Here is a 19,276-nt window from a genome sequence, read left to right as displayed (position 1 = left end):
TCAGTGTTTGTCCCTGCCCCATTGCTTTTACCAATGTGGTGAGCTGAGACACTCGGTGGCTACCTGTCCCTGTATAGAGTATCAAATGGACTATGGATGGGCTGGTGGAGACAGGTACTGTTTTGTAGTCATAACCGTAACCCTCAAACAGTTACCTTTTCAGGCACAGCTTCACTGAATTGACACTCAGCCCATGCCCTCTATGATTGCAAAAGCAATACTTTCATTGTTACGAGCTGATATATCCCATCAAAACAATTTGATGGTAAGCAGGACAGTCTAACCTGCATTCACTGTGAATAACAAAGATATCCCATTGCAGTCTGTTGGTTAGTGGCATAGGTACAACTCGGATGACTGTGAGTAGTGGTGTTGCCAAACCTGTCTTATGACATGATTCTGGGAAGAGACTGGCCCCACAGAAAATCCAACAGAGAGCCACTGTGTCAGCCTGAAGTGATGAGTCTGAGGCCCAGATATGCAAAGGAGAAGGAAAAAGTGTGTGCACCCAATATGAACCTGCAGATCTCAAGCAGAGGATTACAACACCACAACCCTAGGAGTGTCTTGCTGGAACCCTGACCCTGTAGTGTCAATGGGCATCACTCCCGTTCTGCTTGTCTCACTGCAGCTTCCCTCCCTGCCCACCTTTTTCAAGTGTGGGCAGTGAAATGATAAATCCTTCAAGCATGCAAAGAATGCAGTTGCCGCAGTAGCTGAGCATCCTGATAACGGGTTCATGTCATCCTCACCTCACTTTGTACTCAACAATGATATATAGCATTGGGTGGTGGAAAACCGTGGCAAGACAAGAAGGCAGCTCTTAGTACCTTGGATTTATGATCTGACCCACACCCATCTTCTGGGAGCGCACTTATGGACTGATAAAACCCTTTAAAGTATCACAAGACAATTTTATTGGCCAGGCATGAAAAAAAAGTAAAGAGTAAGTCTTTATCCTTGTTTTTTATGTTTCTGCTGCTGTACACATTTGAATTTCCCTATGAGATTAATAAAGTTTATCAAATCTAATCTAACAAAGTCCAGGAGCTGAAGGAGTTCATGGATTATTTGATCTACCAGCACAGCCGGTGTCCAAAGAAGTATGTGAATCATGTAAACCAATTAAACTACTGGGACACCCTTGCATCAAAGGATGGAACTGGGAGCCATTATTTCATGTATCATGATCCCAAGCCAGGTTGAACGGTGCTGATAGCCTACGATATTGTCATGGAGTCAGGTTGGTGGTTGGCAAACGGTCCTATTGTTATTCAAACCCTCAGAACACCCACTGTTTCCTGAGCCTACAACCCTACAAATTCACAGTGCTGTATCAGTGCCCCTAAGGACTCAAGCTAAGGGTGGGGCTGAATGATGCATGTACTTTTGGGGGACCTCCTTACAGGCTCTGTCAAGGTATGTAATAAACCACAAGGATGAGAGGAGTGCTGTCGCTAATGGTGTCATCCCCTTCTCTCCGCACAGTGAAGGCAGTTGACTCATCCCTTTTCATTTCAGCCTCCATAAAAGCCCAAGCATCCTGGAAAGATCCATAATTTCTTGCAAGAGCAACATGCTGGACAAGGCTTCAGGCTCCATAGTGACCATACCACTGGCTAACCAGACTAAATATCTTGTATACGAGTTGATTTCCTGCTTTTTGAGACAGGCACGCAAAGAGCATTTGACTTTCTTTTTGTTTACTCTTGGACAATAAATGAAATAATCTGTTTGGCTCCCCAGATTTTTTCAGTTCATGTGCTGTCATTCCTACACCTGGCCACAATTTTTAGTTGAGTATAAATCTGGAAATTTGGATCTGAATTTGTTTTAGGTTTTTAAGAAGTTTGGCAAAGATTACATTTGTAGCATTGGATTTGTCTCTTTAAGCCTTCTTTCTAAGATTGCCCACTATCTTTTTCTTTCCTCTGATGTTGTCTGTTATTAAAGAAGTCACCATAATATGAATTTACTGGTTTTATATAGGACATATTGCCATTTTCACCAATGTCTGTTGTATGAAAAGAAGCAATAGGAATTTAAATGCAGAATCAATAAGCTATTAAAATTATGTGAATTTTAACATAAAACAGAAAATGCATAAACAGAATAAATAGCAATTCCCTTTGCTAAAAGGTATGATTATGATATAAATACACAGATTTACACATTTCCTTGGCCTCTTTATTCAAATCAAGATATCAAGAAAACAACAGCTGATTCTAAACTTCTAATAAAATGGAATTACACATTATGCAATTGAAAAAGAAACCTGGCAACCAGCTAAATTCAAATCACATGCTAGGATTGATTCTATTATTTTAATGTCCTATCAATAATGTTCCTTTTGAAAACAAAGTTTAATTTAACATTGAGAGCACAGGAATAGGCTACCTCAAATAGTCCAGCCTGTACACTGCACACAAGACATGGGTTTCCTTATTCAACAACTTTTTTAAATTACCAACAAGAATCACCCACCCTATACATTGTCTTCACCCTTAATCCAAGTTGTTCTAAATTGATGTTTTTTCTACAGAACTCCAGCACTGATAAAATAGGAGTACAAGACTGGCCTTAAATATTTTCCATGTAAACCATGTTTGGGAAGGTTCAATAGATTCAAATAATAATAAACAAGAGAGGTATTTCTATAGAACAAAAGGTGTTTTTATAGCTGTGTCTTTTGCATTCGTACTGAACGTATTTTCCAGTAGGACATGAAAATTTTTGGTTATTTTTACATTGAAGACCTGAAAATATCATCATCATAATCACCATTCATTATCAACACCACCATTGTAATGGTCATTTGCTGGGTTACATAAGTTAGCCAGTTGCTCCTTAACTGTCTGTGGTCCTGGATGTTATCTTTTGTGGTTATGCCCATTATTTTCATATAATCTGACAATATTTCCAACCATATCTTCTTTGGCCTCCTTCATCTTCTAAAACTACATCTTCACCTATATATGCCTTTTATTTCACAAGCTCCAATAACCTTAACAGTTTCTTCTTTCTATTGTCTCCATTTCTTTTCCTAAGTCAGCATTCATCATCCCCTCACTTTTAACATTCCACACATACATCAGATCATTCTTTCTCCATTCTTTTCAGCTTTTCTTTATAGTGCACCTTAATCTGCAAAATCACATTCCCATAGTCAGGACTATTTCTGACAAAGCTTTCATTAGGATTTCTTTTAATGCCAGTGAGATTCCTTTTGAAATCAGAATGAAGGGCAGTTCCTAGAATTTCTTTGACATTCCTCTCACTCTCACACCTCCATATGTTATCAGCATGTCTCTTAAATAGCAGAACTTCTCAGCCTTCTACAAAACAAACCAATTTCTGATATAGAAATGTAGTACATCAGGATTCTGCAACTATCTTAGAAACTTTCTAGAAACAAAGGCCATCATGAGGCCTTGCCATATACATACTATCATTCACACCACATCTTTTATGCTCCCACTTCTGAAAACCTGTTCATTGGATTAAGCTTCTCTCAAAACTTCTACCACGTATTGCAAAACCATATATTGTACCCATGTCTTGTATGCCTTGTGCCTCTTCACTTCAGCTATCACCTTTATCTTTTCTAAATTAACTTTGAGGTCTTTTACTTACAAACTAGCTTTCCATTTCAGTATCTTCAATTCTGCTTCACTTTTTACCATTAATATGAGAGCATGAGCAGACAAGACTACCTATGGCAAACCTTCATGTATTTCTCTGGTTATCACCTGCATCACTATCAGGAAATGGTACTGACTCAGGACAGATCCCTGGTACAGCTCTGCTTTCACCTCACAACTTTCCCCTACCCCATCACCCATTCCAAACCGTTTGTGCCTTCTCATACATTGACATCACCACAACCACTAACCATTTGTCCACATCTAACTTTCTAAATACCCACATCAGTACTTATTGCAGCATTCTGTCAAATGCCTTTTCCAGCTCTACAAATGCATAATAAACTGCATTTGTAACTTGACCATTGATTATTTTCTCAAGTACTCTTTTAACCACCTTCTTTACCTGCTCTAAAAACTTTGCATACAGCAAAGCGTAAATATCTTATTCACATGCCATGTATTTCACAGGTCTATTGACCATTCAACTGTCAAGCAGTTGGAATTTCAACTTGGCCTGTCTTCATTTTCAGGGCTTTTGCGATATCCTCTTTTGAAAATTTATAGCTTCGTATTTTTCTAACAAAGTATATTATTATCCTATTTTTTTTTATGCAGGAATTTATCTATGAACTTCTACCAGGTATCTTTAGTCCCATTACTATCAATTGTACTGACTTCCATGAGAGGTCAGAATATTTTTGTGAGAAAACACCTACAGAAAAGACAAAGTCAGAAAATGAAGCAAATGGTCAAAACCAAAGATCAAGGAGTGAAACAACAAAACTAGAAATGCTAATCCAAAATCAAAGTCTAAATTTACAGCTAAGGTCAATCCCAAAAATACCCAAAACAAAGCATGTAGTTCACAAAGAATGAATCTAATCTTCAATAAATGTTAGGTGGTGCAAGTTGACCTTTAAGCAGTCAGATTGCACAGCCATGACAATGGGCAATGCACTAAACTCAACATAGAAATGCTCCAAAAAAGGCAGGGGAAATTTAGAAACTTCAAAATAAAGACCTTGGCTAAAAACTGATGCCAAAAAACCTCGGGGAGAGAAAAACCCTGAAAACATGAATGTATAATTTTAATCTCTTCAGGAATGGCAAAGAAAAATTAAATGCAAACAGCAATTTTAACATCAATCATAATGTTTCTGTCTACATTTTTCAACCAATTCACATCCTGTGTTTCTTTTGCTGAATAGTTCTGTGGCTGTACACATTTTTTATCCTTCCATATTCTGCAACTCACTTGTAAACTCATATCACTTGGCTTCTTATGCCTTTTTAACTGCTTATCTAACACTAGCCAACCCGCGGCATACCATACGCCGCATAATCAGGCCGGTTTTTTAATAATTTTTAAGCACTGGGAGAAAATTAACATTTCAAAAATCAGTAATGTAATAAATCAGCAAGAAAAGCAACATTGTAACAATGCATGAAACGAACCAACACACAATTGTCTGTGACTGAAAACTGGCGGACCGCAATCGCGTCTTCTCTTGCCAGATGGAGGGATGGGGGTGCACAGCGTGGAGTGTGGAATGGGAGGAGAGGAGAAGGACGTCCATTCAGCTCCCTCCATCATGCTAGTCTGCTGAATTCTCGTTCAGTATATACTGCCCGCTCATGTGCCCACCTCCAACTTGTCACTTGAGTCGGTGGCTGCTTTTCTAAATATAATCCACCAAGACACCCAACCACGGTAGTAGCGAGGTGGGAGTGGGGTGTGCACAAAGGGTAGGGATGCAACCAGTGGGAGCGTATGAGTCACACTTAGTGGGAATTCCACAGTTTGCAGCCCAAATGGGGTTCAACAGCTTACCTACGCCTCTCTGCGCTCAATGTCATGCATAATTATTTATTGAATGCTAAACACTTCTGGAAAGACACGGTTGTCTAAAACGGGTTAGTGTGAAAATACAACAGTAAGCGAATGACAAGATGGAACTCTGGAGCAAAATACAACACAATAGTGAACCCGCAGCATACCAAACACTGCGTGGCTCAGACGTGCATGTGGACTCTTACCACAGACGAAAGTGACTAATTGGGTGGTTGGTGAGTTTTTGCATTCGGGCAAATGGGCAGGCAGTGTGAATGCCTAGAGAGCAAGGGTAGACGCCGGCCGGTGAAAAAGGAGTGTTGGTGGGCATGGAAACGTCTACTGTGTTCCTGCAGGAGCATCTAAGAAGACACATGTTTGTCACGGATGCGAATAGCTGTATGTAGCGTGTAAAACAGTTTGCTATGATGCACGCGGACGTGCGTCATAACCGAAAACTCGGTTTTTAAAGACTGCTTACTTCATTGTGCTTTAACCTCAATTGTAAAGGATTGTTTTAAGGATCCCATGGGATAGCCTTCACAAACCGTTTCACATGCTGCATATGGCGATTCACCTCCGCGAGAAACATGCCTCTATGAACAGTCAACGTAGCTCGGAGGTGCATGACATGCACATGACATTAACCTGACCTGCACTGCATGTGGCCTATATGACATAAGAATATAAATGACGCCATTTTTTCTGTGTCCTCACGTCCAAGTTGGTGGGCGTGGCTCCTTCCTGCGTGTGCCATAGGTGTCTCACTTGTCGGCGGCTTAGTGAATCCACACCCCTTCCAGCGTGCTTTCCATGGTTGTCTTGCCTTATCCATGCCCCTTTCGGCGTGCTTTCCATGATTGTCTTGCCTTAGTGAATTATATATATGGATTCTGCTTTGCTTCCTTATACATCAACCTGTCACCTTGTGCCTTTGGTTTCTGTCACTACTTAGAACATCTCTATAACATCTCCTCAACTGCCATCTCTACTTCTACCTCAGCTTATGCTTTGTAAGTCTAAGGGGTTATTGGGGCAGACATGGGGGACAGTCACTCCTGCTGACAACAACCACCATTACTTGTCCATATAAAAGGAACCATGACCTTATTCTAGCTCCAAATCACGGGGCTAACCCCAGGTGAAAGGGGTGAAAATATGATTCCAGCTATTCAGATCCAATTTTTGTCTAATTGTTTATAATGGTAGCTTCAGACGATAGGTTAGAACAGAGGACATCATTATAACATAAACAATGCTATTTAAAGAACTTTAAAAAGACCATAACATGGAAGCAAGAGGGTGCACTTTTTTTGCTTTTGAGGCTTTTAATATTTGTTTGGCCCAGGAGATGTGATTGCATAAATTGTGTCCCTTCTTTGTAGTAACATCACATAATATACTCAGAAACCCTTAACCTATATTAAAGATATCAAGATAACAGTCAATCCCATGAGCAAGGCAAAATCCAGTCATGGGGAGAGCTTCGGTCCATCCAGTCTTCTATGCCCTGTTAGCAGATATTCTTTAAATACAGTTTAAATTTTGTACAATTCCACCATTTTTGACATATCACTTACTCTGACCTTAGTGTCCTCACACAGGTCACATTCTGAGAATCAGAATTAAGAGCCACATATCAGTGAGGATTTCAATTTTAATTCTGCAGTCTTTTTCTGTTTTTTTCTTCTTGTTTACAGAGTACAAAACAAAAATCATAATTGGGTAAAGTAAACACACACAAAAAATGTACACTAGCCAAAGTATCATCATAGCCTTGGAAATCCAATAAGTGCAGTAAAAAAAAATCATATTTGTTGCATTAACCAAGTCCTCCGTGCATTCACTTACCTTGTTAAGAGCTGCCACCCTCTGGGCAAGCTGGGCCTCTATCTCTGGCAGTGTCTCTGCCTTTTGGAGAGTCTGCTGCAGTTTTTGCTTGGCATCTTCTAACCACTCCTGCAACTGTCGGTTTTTCTCTTCACTCTGAACATATGCAGGAAGCCAACAAAACAAAGGAAAGAAAAAAAAAGGAAATGAGATAGATAGATAGATAGATAGATAGATAGATAGATAGATAGATAGATAGATAGATAGATAGATAGATAGATAGATAGATAGATAGATAGATAGATAGATAGATAGATATATTTTTTACTTTAATCATTAGGCTATAATGTAGCCTTATAGAATTTCCATCAATTATCCCCAAGTGGCTATCATATGTGTTTTAGGCCTATTTTGATTTGAGGAAACCTGTACAAAAGAATATTACCTGTCTGTATAATGACTCTTTGCTGGCAAGTTCATTCTCCAATTTGTCCTTTACATCATGCAGAGATGTTGCTTCTCTTTGAGCACTAAGGTATCGCCTCTCAAGTGTGGTGATCCTTTCCTCCATGTCCTCACGTTGACACAGTGCCTAGGAAATATATTACCATTACACAGGCAATCAGCACGGCAAGATTCCTAAAGTGAAGTTTATTTGATGAGATGGCCTCTGTCACAATTTGACAAGAACAAGGCAAACCTTGCATATGAGGTTTACTTGCAGGAAGTCCTCATGTGCTATAGCAGCAGGAAACATTGGAGAAACGGGCCAAAAAATATAACTGAGACCCAGTATAATGTGCAAAAGCTAGGACCTTCCATATTTTAATCTATAAGGGACCCACTGGACCAATTTAAAACAATTCTCTCAGATACATCTTTAAGAAGTAACCCTCGGGATGTTCAATGTACTCCCATGTTAGGGCAGGGGAAAGAGTTAATGAATACACTAGCAAAACAATGGGGAGTATCATAGGATGAAGACTGAATGAAATGTCTTGCTCAAATTTAGAAAAATATTAGCTTCTTAAAAAAGAAAGCATACTTGTGTTTTGTTTTGTATGCCTGAATGCAGGGAACTAAAATACCATAAAAAAAAACAATCATCTTTTATATTATTCCATTCATCCATCCATCATCCAACCCGCTATATCCTAACTACAGGGTCACATTTCACCCTACTTTCTCCTGTATCAATCTATGGCTAACATGGTACAACACTCTACTGCTTAGTTGTTATAAACATACCTCAGAAACACAAAAAGTATGTTTTCTGAAATCAAAAAGCCAGCAAATTTTAAAATTTAGTTTATATGTTTTGGTAATGCTTCATATACCTCATGTATAACAGCAAACATGTATTTAAAAATGCATCACTTAAGAAAAGAATTAGAAGGCACCAGAAGTTGAAACATTTTCCATCCTAGAAGTGGGTTGTCTCATTCATCCTGAAACTCCAAACAATCCCAATGCAACCAGTGAACCTGTAGAGTGTTACATCAACTTATGTGGTGGTCCATTGTTGATCTGCTCAATGACTGCAGTTTTCCAGGAAACAAGGTCTCCAGGAGTGGGCATCAAAATTAGAGTGCTTCCTGAATCAGGTTGCACTTTGCTGGGCTCGGCTTAAGTCTGATGGTCCAGGTGGTGGTAAATATTTACCACAGGAGCTAGGCTCCATCAGTTTGGGGAAGTACAAAAAGACTATGCAGAGGCTAGGTGGAATGCAGGCCTGAATTTGCTTCATGATGTAATAGCCGCACAGGGAAGCAGTTGTTTTGAAAATAGACAGAATCAGAAAATGGATCATAAAAAATAACTACCCAAGGTCAAAAACAGAGACAAGATTTAGTTAAGACAGCCCAGGATGTGAGACAAGAATTGCAAACAAAGAAACATAGGAAGAATATCAGAAATCAGAATAGCAAGTAAAGCCAAAACGCTATACATAAATATTGGTTTTTTTACTCAGACAATAGCACCAAGGTATTAGGTTGTGTCTCCAAACTTAAACAATGAGCACTCTCCAGCTCATTAACCAGCTTATAGATAGTTGTGCTGATGACTTTGCCTGGCAACTAATGAGTGCATCCCTGTCTACAGATGTGCAAATTAATGGTGCCAAATATGAAAACAAGATGGTGCTTTTGAAAAGTAGATGGTGCCACAAAAGCATCTTTATTTTTTAACATTATTAAAATACATCTGATACTAACATCAGTGTTTCAAATTGATTTCCCGATCACTAAACCCCCTCAAAACTAAGTCTCATTTATTTTTAGAGGCAAAGGGGAAACCGTAAAAAAATTAAAATAAACAACAGATTATGACACATAATATGTTCTAAGGTGGAAAAGATGGTCTTTTCGTGTGCCTCTCAAGCTAAAGTAACTTGCCATTAGCCACTGGTTAAGTCTCAGTAGTTGAATCAACATGACTTTTAAATTTTTATATTTTTATTTTGTAAATATTCCACATATTTTTGTTTATGTATTCATTTTCAGAGTAATCCAATTCTGTAATTAATTTTTTTTGAGTCATTTTCTTTATGTTAAAAATGTTTTGCATCTTAGAGCACTGCCATGTGTTTCTGTATGGATGCCACCATTCTGGGCATTAATGCTTGCTACTACTATGCTTATTGCTATCATGTGATGACAGGAATTTTGTGATATCTGGGACATTGGGACTCCTTTTGAAATAGATGGGACCTGGGTCTAGGGAGTTTAGGACAAGCCAGGCTTAGAATTATAAATGAAGGAACAAACAATAGTGTAAAAATAATATGCATAGTAATGTAAATTCTAACCAAACATTTAAATGCAAAAGTAAAATGAGGAACATATTAAAAACAGCTTACCTTAATTTTAGAAATATCAAAAATAAAACAAGTGAGCTGGATTTGTATATAGCTGAGCATAATTATAATATTATTGCAATAACAGAAATATCAAAGATGGGGATGAGTATAACATAGAGGAATACACATTTTTAGGAAGAATAGAGAGAACAGAAAAGGAGGTGGGGTTGCTGTTCATGTCAAACAGAATTTCAATTGAACTGATGAGTGTGAACTTAGTGGAGACAAGTTGCTTCATCTAGAAAGTGTTAGGGAAAGAGGCCTTATTTCAGGAGTGTGTTATAGACCGCCCAATGTAAACAATAATTTCAATGCACATCTTTTTAATACTATTTAAAAAGCAACTCTACAGGGTGATATTGTAGTTATGGGGGATTTTAACTAACCAAATATTAACTTGGATGACCTTGAAAATAGAGATGCACAATAGCAGGAGTTAACACAGTAATTGAAAGCACCAGCACTGGGAGAAGCCTGTCTCAATTTAGTATTTTGTAATAATCAGGAGAGAAATAATGGCGTAGAGGTGGTAAAATCACTAGGATCAAGTGACCCCAAAATACTGTAGTTCTCAGTGTTTTGGAAGATTTCAGATGCTAAGACTAAAACTGTTTAACTTTGGTAGGCTAATATTGAGCAGATCTGGCAAAGTCTAAGAAGGACAGACTGGGATAAGCTTTTATCTTTTAAACGGACTCCACTCAGGACTACCCAAAAAAGACACAAATCATTTGCAATGAGTGCAGAATGCAGCTGCTAGAATCCTAACTGGGAAAAGAAAATCCGAACACATTTCTCCAGTTTTGATGTCACTACACTGGCTGCCTGTGTCATTCAGGATTGACTTTAAAATACTGCTTATGGTTTATAAAGCCTTAAATAATCTCGCTCCATCTTATATATCGGAATGCCTGACGCGTTATATTCCAAATCGTAGCCTTAGATCTTCAAATGAGTGTCTCCTTATAATTCCAAAAGCTAAACTTAAAAGAAGTGGTGAGGCGGCCTTCTGCTGTTATGCACCCAAAATCTGGAATAACCTGCCAATAGGAATTCGCCAGGCAAATACAGTAGAGCACTTTAAAACACTGCTGAAAACACATTACTTTAACATGGCCTTTTTATAACTTCACTTTAACTTAATACTGATACTCTGTATGTTCAATTCTTCATAATAATTATTCACGGTGGCTCCAAAATCCATACTGACCCCTACTCTCTCTTCTGTTTCTTTTTCCGGTTTCTTTGTGGTGGCGGCCTGCGCCACCACCACCTACTCAAAGCATCATGATGCACCAACACTGATGGACTGAAAGCCAGAAGTCTACGTGACCATCATCATCAGGTCCTTCCATGAAAACCCTAAATACAAAGAGGACTGTTTGACTTATGTTAGGTAGATTGCCCAGAGGGGACTGGGCGGTCTCTTGGTCTGGAACCCCTACAGATTTTATTTTTTTCTCCAGCCTTTGGAGGTTTTTGTTTTTCTGTCCACCCTGGCCATCGGACCTTACTCTTATTCTATGTTAATTAATGTTGACTTATGTTTATCTTTTATTGTGTCTTCTATTTTTCTATTCATTTTGTAAAGCACTTTGAGCTACATTTTTTTGTATGAATATGTGCTATATAAATAAATGTTGATTGATTGATTGATTGAAGTGTGTAGGCAGCTAAGGAGAAGCGGAACAGGTTTAAAAATGTTTAATATGCAATGCAGGAAAGGTACATATCTAATTTTGGAATTAGTGGGAAATTAAAAAAAAACTGCAGTGGGTTAATAAAGACTTGAAAAAGAAGCTGCAAAGGAAGAAAAAGCAACATAAGGCGTATAAGACTAATAACTCTAATGTGAATCATAAGGCGTATGTGAAAATGAGGGCAATCAAAATGAAGAATCTATACTAATAAAAGGCAAAGCCCTCACTCACTCACTCACTCACTCACTCACTCACTCACTCACTCACTCACTGACTCATCACTAATTCTCCAACTTCCCGTGTAGGTAGAAGGCTGAAATTTGGCAGGCTTATTCCTTACAGCTTACTTACAAAAGTTGGGCAGGTTTCATTTCGAAATTCTACGCATAAGGGTCATAACTGGAAGCTATTTTTCCCCATATAATGTAATGGAGTCTTGAGTTGGAGATGGCCGTGGGGGGGAGTTTCGTGTGACATCATCACGCCTCCTACGTAAGTACGTATAGAACAAGGAAGAACTCCAAACAGCGATGAGCACAAAACGCCATTTCACAATTGAGAAGGCAGAAAAACATTATGAAGCGAATGATGCATACAAGCATATTCATAAGTACAGCTACTGCGGAAACAAAGCACGGCGTAAACCGTAAGTTTATATTAAATTAAGTTCATAGACAGGCTGCCACTAGCGTTTGTAATTTAGTGTTAATTTTAATTTAAAATTTTCCCTTTCTTAGCACAAGCACAGCTGAGAAGCTTCGATGCATGTACTCCATAACGTGTTAAAAAATAACGCATTTAATCACACTTTCAATTCCAAGCAAACGGGAACTTTTGTCAATGCATGATTTCCTGGTACATCCATTACACTGATGCACACATCACAGCTACAAAAATGTTACAGTCGGAATAAAGCGCGTTCCTACGACTGATCATTTTGACTTCCCGAGCGAAGCCTTGATAAAAGCATGGTTTTGTGCACACTGAAAAGCAAGCAAAATTAGATGCATTACAGAAAGCGGACTTTGTGGCTCTTACTGGGGATCATTGGACTTCCGTGACCGTTAGTAATTCTAAATACATCTAATTACAAAATGTTCAATGATCACACTGTTTTAGCCTAATGTACAAAATAATTTTGGCTAATGTTACTCAGAGTTTAAAGAGTAAGCTGGTCAAATTACCTTTTATGTTTCTGACTTATTTTTTTAAGAAGAAAAACTGCACTTTATGGTGAAATTTTGGTTATTATTATTTAAAGACAATACTATTCTGAAACTGTACTTAAAGTACTTAAACTACCACTTTATTTTTAAGTCTGCCCAATTTTAACCAGGGATGATATTTTTGTTTCTGTTTTGAATTCAAATGCAGTTTAAAAGCTTTTTTCAGAAATTAAAACAGCTTCAGTTTACAATATTCATGTCCATGTCTATTATTTGATTCTGTAAGCCCACTAAAACCGTTTTAAATTAAAAAACATTTGCGATTTGGGGCAAATTTGCGTCGATTACATACGATTAATCAAGATTAATTCTTACACAGCCTCTAATTAATTGGATTAATTTTTTAATCGAGTCCCACCCTAATATATATATATGTAGATTTGTATATATATGTGTATATACAGTATATATGTAGATATGTATATGTTGTATATACAGTATGTATATATGTGTGTGTGTATATATACAGTATGTGTATATATATGTATATGTATATATATGTATGTGTGTATATGTATATATATATATATAACTGTATATATATGTGTATAGATGTGTATATATATATATATTTATATATATGTTTATATGCCAGCAACACTCATGACAATGACAAAACAATTACATTGTCAATCATGTTACGTTATTATTAAAATGTTTCCTTTTCTTTTACTTCTCGCTGCCAATGCAGGTATTTTTGCTATATATATATATATATATATATATATATATATAATATAAATAGATAGATATGACAACAACACTCATATCAATGACAAAACAATTACATTAACAATCATCTTACGTTATTTTTAAAATGTTTGCTTTTCTTCTTTTCATAACTTCTTTAACACACTAACATTGGTATTCTTACATATAAGGCAAAACATGACCCAGAGAGATTCTTTCCATATTTTAGTAGTAAAAGAACAGTCAAGGAGGAGATGCAGTGCAGTGGAAATAGTAAAGGAGAGTTAAAAAATAAAGACAGATGCTCTAAATTTACGCTTTTCTGAGGTTTTCACATGTGAGGAAGTAGATAACCTCCCAGTGGTAATAGGGACTACTAAGGAGGTTTTGAATGATTTGGAAATTGTAGAGGAAGATGTACTGCTTAGATTAAATAAGCTGAAATGACACAAACAAGTCCCGCATGTTGCTGTATGCTGGATATTTTCACATATATCATAGCATATAAGGACCCAGATAAGTAGTAAAAGAACAGTTGCACAGTGGAAATAGTAAAGGAGAGTTACAAAAATAAAGACCTCAAGCTCTTAAGGAGTGGTAAAGACTACAAGTACTTAGATTAAATATATAAACACTTCAGGACAGATAATATTTATAAGGAGGAAGTACATATATCACTTCACTAGGAAGTCACTCTGAACAGGGAACATTCCAAAGGACTGGAAAATGGCTAATATTATCCCGTTATAAAAAAAGGTGACTTAGCAGATTCAAGCAACTATAGGCCAGTAAGCTTAATGTACATTATAGGAAAATTAATGTAAGGAATTATTAAGTATAAGATTGAGCAACACATTGCAAAAACATTTTATTGAACAGTCAGCATGAGCTCAGAAGAGGGAGGTCATGATGTACCAACATCCTGGAAATCTATGAGGAAGCAACAAAGGTTATGATCAAAGTGGAGTTTATGAAGTTACTCATCTTGATTTTCAGAAAGCATCTGATAAGCTGCCACATGAGAGGTTGAACATCAAACTAAATGGAGTGGGAGTTCAGCATGTTGTTTATGGATGGGTGTAAAATTGACACAGGCACAGGAAGCAGAGGGTGATGATGTGAGGAACCTAATCAGCATTGGCTGACGTTATGAGTGGTGGACCACAGGGGTCAGTGCTAGGGCTACTGATATTTTTAATATATATAAATGATTTAGATATGAATATGAATAACAAGCTGGTTAAGTTTGCAGATGATACCAAGAAAAGTGGACTGCCAGATAATCTAGAATCCATTAAATCATTACAGAGGGACTTGAACAACAAGCATACAGTCTTGGGCAGAGCTGTTGCAGATGAAACTTAAGTAAATGTAAAGTTTTACATGTAGGAAGTAAAAATGTTAAGTTTGAATGCATAATGAGAAGTCTGAAAATCAAAAGTAAATCTTATGAGAAGGATTTAGAAGTCATAGTGGACTCGATACTATCAACTTCCAGAGAGTGTTCAGAAGATATTCAAAAGGTTAACAGAATGTCAGGTTACATAGCATGATCTGTAGAGTACAAGTCCAAGGAGGTTATGCTCAAGCTTTATAGCACACTGGAGAGGCCTCATGTTGAGTACTGTGTACAGTTTTAGTCTCCAGGCTACAAAAAGGAAATAGCAGCACTACAGAAAGTCTGGAGAAGAGCAACTAAGGTGATTCCAGGGTTACAAGGGATGATTTAAGAGGAAAGATTAAATGAGCTAAGCCTTTTCAGTTTAAGTAAAAGAAGACTAAAAGGAGACATGATTGAAGTCTTTAAAATTATGAAGGGAATTAGTACATTGGATTGAGACTGTTATTTTAAAATGAGTTCATCAAGAACACATGGATACAGTTGTAAATTTCTTAAGAATAGACAGGGATTTTCAAAACTAGACTTAATGTTATTTTAGAAAAATTAAGTGTATCGGAATGACAAGCTTTGTTGGGCTGATTGACCTGTTCTTGTCTAGTTGGTTTAATGTTCTAAAGTGATGTCAATAGGGATGATATGACGGTTGCCATCAATCACCTCTGGTTGTCTGAGATTGTTGATATTAAAACAAAGCATTTGTAAAAAAAAAGTCTTTTTCGTTCAACAATTTAGTGTGTTTATTAGGTTATGAGTTTTGATTAGCATCTGTTAAGATTCATTATTCCTCTGTCTGCCTCCATGTTTTACATATTTCAGCCCTGTGCTCCATCTACAGCTGGCACCACTCACATGGTCAAAGGCATCATTTATGTGAGGCAGCATGTAAGAGAAGCAGTACATTGTGACAGTGTTTGGACATGACAGTTATCCTGGATGGAAGCTGTGCAGGTGGATGTTCAGGTTTCTGGATCTATCCGAGTAGCTTAATTTGCCAGATGCTGACTGCCAACTCTAGTATTCTTTGATGGTGGTGTAAACCTATAAGGAGCCTTTTGATGTTGAAGGCATGAAGCTGCAGAGTGTGTTGTGATATCAGCACATATTCAAACTAGAGGTGCCTAAACATCTTATAACACCTCCAGTACTCGATGCTTCAGCCCCAGTAGTAATCCCACTCTCACCAAGGAGATGATGGAACTGGTGTCTAGTAGGGGCTTCAATAATATAGTAGCACAAGCATGGGCCACTTAAAGGACCCAGACAGCCAATTAAGTTGTTTGTTCAATGAGGACTGGAGAATAAGTTGATGCACCCCTAACTACAATGCCCCACTAATGAATTTCGGTTGGGGCTATGGACAGACATGATCCTTGTGGCTCTTCCTGCAGCAACCCGACATCTATTTTCTGCATTGCAGCAGACTGACTGCTTGCTATGTGTGTTATTTCCTTAATTCATTGTCTGGCAGGGCTGTTGAGGCTCTCTGAATGGGTACAAGATGGCTTCAACCATCTCAGTTTCTTTAAGTGCCTTGCTAAGGCTCCTAAGTGTTGTCAGATGTTGGATCTTCATTGTTGCTAACATTTGAAGGAAGGTGTGAAGATAGGTTTCTATTGAAGGTCCTATGGAAACTCCAGGTATCTCTGATAGGTAAGCGACAAGAGGTCTGTTGCCAGTACTCCAAGCTTTCATGGTCCCTTCTTTCTCTAGTAAAAAGGAGGCATCCTGATTATATTATGGCAGCTTATTTTGCTTTAACCCCCTCTTAAGTGCTGTTTCTATTCCAGTCACTGCTACTGCTTCTAATGCCATCTCCAAGTGTCCTTCTGTTGGGCCCTCATCCTATTTATTGTGACTAGTGGTTTAGGGCATACCTGGATGTCGTACTTTTCCCATAACATCTAACCATTGTATCTTAGTTGATTTCTTAGATGTTTTTTAGAAGTCTTTCAGATGCCGGATCTCAGCTTCAAGACTCTCCATCAACAACTTGGAAGAGCCAAGCAAGTCCATTCTGGGTCTCTGCAGCACTCAGTGCATTGCTTACTTGAATTGTAATTGCTCTCCTTTTCCTGCTTCCAAATCTAATATAGCCCTACATGATACTTGCCAGCACTGACCCAATGGTTTCATGCTTACAGTATACTCTTTTAGGAAGCTTATTATCCTTACAAAAGGCTGCATGCTTCAGCCACTCTAAGTTAGTGACATGTGACTGTGGCATGTTGGTCATATTAATAGGATCCCCTACATCTGGCATTAATGCTTCTCATATGAATAATGGAATTCCAGCTCTTACTTCTGATGACTTGTCATTAATGTCATCCCTCGACTGGTGCAACTTCTTAGAGCAGTTATAATATGAAACTGTTAAAGCCAGTGGTGATAATTTTAAAATCCAGAGATGTCAAAAGCAGTAGATGACAATGGTCTTAAGAAAATAACAGAAATACAGCCATTGAAATTTCACTTATGACTGGGGATATGCATATAATCAAAGATGAATTGTTTCATTTTTATAAGATTACCTAAAAAACTAAGACAAGAAACAAACTGTTCAGATTAAAAAAACATGCATCTCCTGTGTCAAGTTCTGTAGATAAAGACCATCCTTAAGAGAAAAACATGTAAAATTGAAAAAGAGGCAAATAAAACTCACATAAAAACCAATAATGCAGTTATAAAATTACATTTAAGAAATAAGGAGGTAAGTAGGAACAGATACTAATGAAGGACTCTTCAGCTTAATGGCAATAATACAAAAATACCTTGGTGAGGATAAAGATGTGTATATGTGTTTAATTTATTATGAATGACCATTGATCATTTTAATCATAAAAAAAGCTAAACTTCTTAAAACAACTGGATATTTATTCCAAAGATTCAAGATTAATTCGTTATTTGTATTTTAATCAAAAATCATTTCTTCAAACAGAATATGGTTTATTACCAAAATTTGGATTAAGAGACCAGTGGAGTTGTTTCTAATAACTTAACATATGCTAATAACACTGATTATGAAAAGATTTAAAATGATATTATTTAAGTGGGAAAATAACTTGGTGTTACAATACTTTCAAAGAAGACAAAGTATAAGTTGGTTAAAAGAAATGTGACAGTGCAGTGAGGAGTATCCATCAATCCATTATCCAACCTGCTATATCCTAACTACAGGGTCACGGGGGTCTGCTGGAGCCAATCCCAGCCAACAGAGGGCACAAGGCAGGAAACAAACTCCGGGCAGGGTGCCAGCCCACCGCAGCAGTAGAGAGTAAAATTGGTAATATATAACATATATAGTGATAATTATTTTTAAAATTGTCTTTATCAAATAAATTTGAGCCGTACTATAATTTAAAAATAATACTGTTTAAGGGGAAGTTGGATAAGTCAGATGCTGCTTGGGTACATTTATAAGTACATTTATGAGTATTGTTAAGTGCTGCTCTGGAGGACTGAAATTATTGCATCAATCTGGTTGTAACCAATTGCACAGGAGTGCTGTGCTTTAACCTGTGCTGTGCTGAGTGCAAAACATCTGCTTTGAAACTCTATCGATAACATCAGAAGTAATTATTTCATTGTACAGTAAAATTTATGAGATATAGAAACATGAATAGTTCTTTCCTTCCCCGGAGAACAATCTCGGGGAATACCGGTGGCCGAGATTAAAGGCCAGGGATGGAATGGAGGCTGAGTCATGCCTGAGAGGGAACTGATGCAATATACTGGTGCAAGAGACCTATTAATGACCACCAGGCCTGGATATATTGAGACTTACAGAGGTATGCTGTTGTCTCTTCTGTCACATCCATAGAGGAACAATGCTTTGTCTTTGCAATTTCATGAAAAGGCAATGCCAGACCACATTGGACCAGGGTGAAATCAACATAGTAAGACAGAGCACCACCTGGCAGCCTAAGTAAGCAGGATGAACCAATTATTATCCAGGTTGTATTGGTATTATTTTCACATTCATTTTACTCTGCTTATATTTTAGACACAAGAGAAAACCTTAAATTAATCTGTGAAAAGAGCCTTTTCTGGCACACTATCTAATTGCATGGGATTATACAGTAGATTGAAAAGAAAG

The 19,276-nt window shown here is 37.5% G+C and overlaps 1 protein-coding gene across 3 annotated transcripts in view; it reads right to left on the bottom strand.

Moving 5' to 3' along the window:
- The window catches only part of ppfia3 (PTPRF interacting protein alpha 3), a 403,490-nt gene that overhangs the window by 220,081 nt on the left and 164,133 nt on the right, over positions 1 to 19,276 (bottom strand). For all 3 annotated transcript variants that reach the window (XM_039776518.1, XM_039776521.1, XM_039776519.1), the window contains exons 9-10: positions 7,751 to 7,897; positions 7,327 to 7,461 (exon numbers count right to left, since the gene is read on the bottom strand). In XM_039776518.1, coding sequence (XP_039632452.1) covers positions 7,327 to 7,461; positions 7,751 to 7,897 — 282 coding nt within the window. The remainder of the gene's footprint in view (positions 1 to 7,326; positions 7,462 to 7,750; positions 7,898 to 19,276) is intronic.

The sequence above is a fragment of the Polypterus senegalus genome, chromosome 13 (assembly GCF_016835505.1).
Source record: "Polypterus senegalus isolate Bchr_013 chromosome 13, ASM1683550v1, whole genome shotgun sequence".
NCBI lineage: Eukaryota > Metazoa > Chordata > Cladistia > Polypteriformes > Polypteridae > Polypterus > Polypterus senegalus.
The sequence above is the reverse complement of the archived record's forward strand: the minus strand, read 5'-3'. Positions and strand labels throughout refer to the sequence as shown.